Raw genomic sequence first — 7,320 nt, forward strand, 5'->3', positions numbered from 1 at the left:
ACATCTTATTCTGAGATTATGCCATCTAGTTCTGGACTCTCCCACAAGAGGAAACAACCTCACCACATCTACCCTATCAAGTCCTCTAAAATTGTGTACGTTTCAATAAGGTCACCTCTCATTTTTCCAAACTCCAACAAGTACAGGCCCTCCCTACAGTAGCGTAGATTCATAGAGTAATACAGCATGGAAACAGGCCCTTCGGCCCAAACGGGTTTACGGTGCCCACTCAGCTAGTTCCAATTGCCCACATTTGGCCCATATCCCTCGAAACCCTTCTCATCCCCTATTCAACTTCTCCTCATTAGACAGTCCCTCCATTTTCAGCAGGTTTTTGGTTGGGGTTGGGGGTTATTGTTCCAGATTTACAGGGCTGTTTGTGCAAAATATTGTTTCCTGACAGAACCCTGAGCAGCCTGGCTCCTTGTCAGATGGACTCAGTGAGAAATTCCTGTGCAAACTTACGGTAAGGGCCTGGAAGGAGGCCTGGTTGTTGTTTGGTGTTGTTCTGTTGGTGCAAAGAAGAAACCAGAGTTATTCTTGCTCAACACTGCACGTTATTCCAAAGTAAAAACTGAATGAACTGTGGATGCTGTAAATCAGAAGCAAAAATAGAAGTTGCTGGAATAGCTCAGCAGACCCGGCAGCATCTGTGGAGAAAAATCAGAGTTAACATTTTGGGCTGAGTGACCCTTCTTCAACTCTTGAGGCTACAGCTGGAAGATGGCAAGGTTGGGCTTGACGTAGCCTTGGATTCAGAGGGAAATGACAGACTGGGGAGGAGAGGGAGGGAGATCCTGGGATAAGATGACCTTGGATAGGAACAGGGGAAGCACCAAGTACAACAACAGCTTGCATTCATTTAGTGCCTTTGCTGTGGTGAAGCATACCCAGAGCGTCCACAAGAGTGTTGTTAGACAATGTATGAGAGCTCACTATGTTAAGAGACATTAGGGCAAGTGGCCAAAATCCTGGTCAAAAAAGTAGACTTTAAGGAGAAGCAGCTCAAGGGGAAGTGGAGTACGGGATAGGGTGGTATGTGATAGACAGGGAGAAAGAGAAGGAGACATGGAGAAAGAGAGAGACAGGCAGACAAAGAGAGGTTTGGGGGGGGAGGGGTGTTGGGCTCAGGCATGTCCCCTGATAATGGAACAATTAAAATTGGAGAAATGCAAAAAGATGGAATTTGAGAAGTGCAGTGATCTCAGGAGGATGTAGACGTCACGCTTGTTGGAGATAAATAAAATGAAATGCGTTTTAACTCACTGTTGGAAGAAAAGGTACATATTTCCTAAGGTGCTGAATTCATTTCAGTGACTCACTCAAGCCTAGATCAGCCTGTGACCATCAGCAATTTGAATGAGGAGGAGAATCTAGCTGGAGCCAACATCATATTTCACATTTTTCCTGGGATTTCCCCAGGTAGCTGCATGATCCCTATGCTTCAGAATCCTTTTTCTCAAATTATCCTCATTCTTGCCCTCTGGATATTTCCTGAACCCTAATGTTTTGGAAAATTGAGTCATGGAGTTATAGAAATGTACAGCATGGGAACAGACCCTTCAGTCCAACTGAGCCATGTTGACCAGATATCCTAACTTAATGTAGTTCTATTTGCCCATAATTGTCCCATTTCCCTTTAAACTCTTCCCTATTATACCCATCCAGATGCCTTTTAAATGTTGTAATCGTACCAGCCTCCACCACTTCCTCTGGCAGCTCATTCCATACACGCACCACCCTCTGTGTGAAAAAGTTGCCCCTTAGGTCCTTTTAAATCTTTCCCCCGTCACCTTAAACCTACGCCTTCTCGTGTTGGACTCTGCTTTCCTGAGAAAAAGACCTTGCCTCGTCACATTATCCATGCCCTTCATGATTTTATAAACCTCTATAAGATCACCCCTCAGCCTCAGATGCTCCAGGGAAAATAGCCCCAGCCTATTCTGTTTCTCCCTACAGCTTAAATCCTCCAAAGCTGGCAACATCCTTTTAAAGAGATAGTAGGAACTGCTGATGCTGGAGAATCTGAGATAACAAGGTGTAGAGCTGGATAAACACAGCAGGCCAAGCAGCATCAGAGGGGCAGGAAAGCTTGACATTTTGGGTTGGGCAGAAGGGTCCCGACCCGAAACGTCAAGCTTTCCTGCTCCTCTGATGCTGCTTGGCCTGCTGTGTTCATCCAGCTTCACACTGTGTTATCTAACATCCTTTTAAATCTTTTCTGAACCCTTTCATGTTTCACAAAGTCTTTCCTGTAGCAGGGAGACCAGAATTGAATGCAATATTTCAAAAGTGGCCCTAACCAATGTCCTGTACAGCCACAACATGACTTCGCAACTCCTATACGCAACACATTGACCAATAAAGGCAAGCATATTAAATGCTTTCTTTGCTACCCTGTCTACCTGTAACCCTACTTTCAAGGGACTATGGACCTGCGCCCCAAGGACTGCGCCCTACTCCCGAGGACCGTACCATTAAGTGCAGAAACTCTGCCCTGATTTGCCCTGCCTCATTTGATCATCTGCCTTATTAATCCTATTGTGTGTGTTTAGTGTCAAATATTGTTTCATGTAACAATAAACACCTTGGGATGTCGTGCTATGCTAAAGGTGCCGTTTATATAGAAGCTGTTCATGTTGCTGGTGCATTTCACAGCACAACTGTTAAATGCATTAATATTTATTTAGCGACTTTCATGGCTCCCAAATGCAACAAAACACTTTACAACAAACAAGCCACATTTTCTTGGAAGCATAGGGTCTATAGAATAATCTGTGGAACAGTTAAGGACTCTGGGTCTGAACTCGATGGAGTTTAGAAAGATGCGGGGGGGGGGATTGCATTGAAACTAATAGAACACCGAGGAGCCTGGATAGAGTGAATGTGGAGAAGATGTATCCATTAGTAGGTGAGACTAGAGCCTGAGGGCATAGCCTCAGAATGAAGGAATGACCCTTTAGAACTAAAATGAGGAGGCATTTCTTCAGCTAGAGGGTGGTTAGCCTGTGGTAGGCATTGCCACAGAGGGCTATAAAGGCCAAATCATGGAGCATATTTAAAACAGAGATAGGTTCTTGATTAGTAAATAGGTCAAAGATTACAAGGAGATGGTAAGAGAATGGGGTTGAGAAACGTATCAGCCATAATCAAATGGCAGAGCTGAATGGCTGAATGGTCTAATTCTGCTCCTACATGTTATGGTCTTATAATGCCCCTGGTAGCCAAGGGAAAATAAAACAAGAAGTTCAGGATTAATGCTAAAGTTAATTACTCACGTGGGCAAATGATGGTTAGAGGTGCCCCATAGAGACGCAGCCGAGTCACACATCTTCATTCTTGTCACTTGTGCAATTTCAGACATGCAATTTCAAGATTTGAAGATGACGTAGAATTGTTAATAATGAGGAAGAATGGCAATGAAATAGCAAGTAAACTGCAGCATAGGTGTGTGAGCGTGAGGGGGTTCATTTTGTGAGGCAGAATGAAGAGAACACATTCTCTTTGGAAAATAAAAATTTAAATATTGCCAAGGAATGAGATCAGGAAGCACAGATCGCTAAAAGGACCAGCGCAATTCAATGGGACTGTAAAACAAGACAGTGATTGCATTAATTCCTGGGGAGTGAGAGAACGGAAAAACAGCAAGATCATGGGGATATATTGAACTTCTTTGGAGTACTGTGAACAGATTTCCCCGTTGGCAACACGGCGAAGGTGCATAAAAGATTTACAAGGATGACACTGAGACTGAGATGTTCGAAGAAAGACCAAATATGCCAGGCTGTTTTCTTCAGCAAAGAAAGGCTAAAAGACAGCCTGATTGAAAGCCTTTAAGATGATAAAAGTGATAGGCACAAACTGGGAGTTGTAAATATAAGATGATCATCAGTAAGTTCATGAAGAATACATGGGAAGTGTTTTTACTCATAGAATATTGAGAATGTGAAACTTGCTCCTACAGGAAATGGCTGGGATGAATAGTATTGAAACATTTAAGTGGAAAGTGGATAAACACATGAGGGTGAAAGAGCACAAATGTATTCTAATAAGCTTATCCATTGAATTTTCAGATTAGAAAGAAGCAATTCTGCCCAACTAATCAATGCTGGTGACTTTCCTTAAATCACCTTGTTAGCAACACCCCTATTCCTTTCTCTCACCCGCACTTCTCAATTTCACTTCAATACATCATTACCATTCACCGTAAACCCCCACACCCCCACCACAGTGAGTCCGCGTTCCCCTTGTTCTAGTTTCAGAAGTTTCTCCTGAATCCCCTGTTTGATTTGCTGATTGCCACAGCCTGTTAGTAGATAAAAACCGAAAGAACCTAGGATGCTGTAAATCAGGAACAACAAGAGAAGTTGGTGTAAAAGCAACCATGAAGAAAAAATCAGAGTTAACGTTTCGGGTCCAGTGAGCCTTCCTCAGGACAGCTGCCACACCTGCTGAGCTTTTTGAACAACTTCTGTTTCTGCTCCTGTTGGTAGATGATATCCATTAGGGGATAAGTCTATGCTGAGAGCATTGTACGAAACTCATCAACTGGAACAAAGAGACTGTTTCGCTTCTTTCCAACATTGGCCAATGTTGTAAAGAAGTAAATGCAGCAGCTCATTTGTGCACAGCAAACTCCTATGAACCACAATGTGTTACACAGATAGATAAACTCTTTTAGCTGAAGGGCTAGGACTCCAGGGAGAAAATCCCCAGCTTCTCTTTGATACAGTGCAGTGGCATCGGTCATAGAACATAGAACATAGAACATTACAGCACAGTACAGGCCCTTCGGCCTTCGATGTTGTGCCGACCTGTCATACCAATCTGAAGCCCATCTAACCTACACTATTCCATGTACATCCATATGCTTGTTCAATGTCGACTTAAATGTACTTAAAGTTGGCGAATCTACTATCGTTGTAGGCAAAGTGTTCCAATAGCAAGAGTGCAATCCAAAACAGAATAGTTGCCTACTGGCTAGTTCAGGAAAGCCGAAGGAATATTGGCCAAATTAGTGGTTCCATTGTCAAGACAACACCTGCGCAGCTCCCCATCAGTAGGGGATGGGAAGTGTCAGTGAGTCTCTGAAGTGAGATCAGATCCCACAACGTTTTGAGGCCAGGGCTGTGATCAATCCACTGACTGACACCTGAAGCTCCAAGGTATGAAATGTTGAGGGACACCCTTGGGGAACATCACACATTCAAAATTATGAGAGAAAGACTTGCCTTTTGGGAGCATGCCATCAGAGTCGCGTTGATCTTCATCAAATCGCTTGTTGCATTGGAAAACATGGAATAGCATCTCTTAATTTCTTTATCCTGTCTGTTAATTTTGGTGTGCAGGTCATTAATATCACCGATGAACTTGACTGATTGGTTGCGACTGGTCTCCAGGCGACTCTGTTGGGTTTTTTGATTATTCCCATAGACCATGAAAAGGACAAGCCCCAGGATGATCAGCAACTGAATGATGCTGGTGCACAGGAGAAAGTATTTAACATAATAGTCACAGCTACTGGATTTCGATTTCTGGTAGTCCCTGCTGTCATAGCCCAGTTTCTTCATTGGGTAGCTGTTGTGATCCATGTCTAGACTTCTCACACTGCCCGGCTTCTCGAAGAAACCCATAAAAGCATCAGACTACAGGAAGGGTGGGACAAACTAATCACGTAAAACACACTTTCGCAGAGACGCTATTTGTTGATGTGACCCTATTACAAGGGAACATGCAAATGCATCATCCGGAATAATCCATAAACACGCTTTGTCTTATCAGCTTCTCAAACTCTTTCCTGCAGAACCTTGTGTTCAATCACACAGGCATTTTCAACTAACCTCCAATTCACTGCAGCACAGGAAAAAAAATCCATTCACTATTTGTCACGGGTGTTTAGATTAACTCTGGGTGTGCCTCCTGCCACTTGACACTGAGGGAAATGGAGAGAATTGTGAAGGTTCTGACAAGAGTGATCAGGAATAGCAAATAATCAGAAAGGAAGTGTGAAGTTTGGGGTCTGGGGTATATCAGAGTGTTACAGTGAGGGGTGTGGGGAACATCACAGTGTTACAGTGAGGGGTGTGGGGTATATCAGAGTGTTACAGTGAGGGGTATTGGGGTATAGTACAATATTCGAGTGAGGGGTGTGGGGTATAGTACAATGTTACGGTGAGGGGTGTGGGGTATAGTACAATGTTATGGTGAGGAGTGTGGGGTATAGTACAATGTTACAGTGAGGGGTGTGGGGTATAGTACAATGTTACGGTGAGGGGTGTGGGGTAAAGTACAATGTTACAGTGAGGGGTGTGGGGTATAGTACAATGTTACAGTGAGGGGTGTGGGGTATAGTACAATGTTGCAGTGAGGGGTGTGGGGTATAGTACAATGTTACAGTGAGGGGTGTGGGGTAGAGTACAATGTTACAGTGAGGGGTGTGGGGTATAGTACAATGTTACAGTAAGGGGTGTGGGGTATAGTACAATGTTAGGGTGAGGGGTGTGGGGTATAGTACAATGTTACAGTGAGGGGTGTGGGGTATAGTACAATGTTACAGGGAGGGGTGTGAGGTATAGCACAATGTTACGGTGAGGGGTGTGGGGTATAGTACAATGTTACAGTAAGGGGTGTGGGGTATAGTACAATGTTACAGTGGGGGGTGTGGGGTATAGTACAATGTTACGGTGAGGGGTGTGGGGTATAGTACAATGTAACATTGAGGGGTGTGGGGTATAGTACAATGTTACAGTGAGGGATGTGGGGTATAGTACAATGTTACGGTGAGGGGTTGTGGTGTATAGTACAATGTTACAGTGAGGGGTGTGAGGTATAGCACAATGTTACGGTGAGGGGTGTGGGGTATAGTACAATGTTACAGTGAGGGGTGTGGGGTATAGTACAATGTTACAGTGAGGGATATGGGGTATAGTACAATGTTACAGTGAGGGGTGTGGGGTATAGTACAATGTTACAGTAAGGGTTGTGGGTATAGTACAATGTTACGGTGAGGGGTGTGGGGTATAGTACAATGTTACAGTGAGGGGTGTGGGGTATAGTACAATGTTACAGTGAGGGGTGTGGGGTATAGTACAATGTTACAGTGAGGGGTGTGGGGTATAGTACAACGTTACAGTGAGGGGTGTGGGGTATAGTACAATGTTACAGTGAGGGATATGGGGTATAGTACAATGTTACAGTGAGGGGTGTGGGGTATAGAACAATGTTACAGTGAGGGGTGTGGGGTATAGTACAATGTTACGGTGAGGGGTGTGGGGTATAGTACAATGTTACAGTGGGGGGTGTGGGGTATAGTACAATGTT

General features: G+C 44.1%; 1 protein-coding gene across 1 annotated transcript in view; it reads right to left on the reverse strand.

Annotated features, from left to right (window-relative positions):
- plvapb (plasmalemma vesicle associated protein b) overlaps window positions 1-5,637 on the reverse strand; it is a 29,823-nt gene extending 24,186 nt beyond the window's left edge. The window contains exons 1-2 of the mRNA XM_048560195.2: window positions 5,232-5,637; window positions 466-508 (exon numbers count right to left, since the gene is read on the reverse strand). Coding sequence (XP_048416152.1) covers window positions 466-508; window positions 5,232-5,633 — 445 coding nt within the window. The 5' untranslated portion in view covers window positions 5,634-5,637. The remainder of the gene's footprint in view (window positions 1-465; window positions 509-5,231) is intronic.
- Window positions 5,638-7,320: the final 1,683 nt, after the last annotated feature.

Source organism: Stegostoma tigrinum, chromosome 30 (genome assembly GCF_030684315.1).
Source record: "Stegostoma tigrinum isolate sSteTig4 chromosome 30, sSteTig4.hap1, whole genome shotgun sequence".
NCBI lineage: Eukaryota > Metazoa > Chordata > Chondrichthyes > Orectolobiformes > Stegostomatidae > Stegostoma > Stegostoma tigrinum.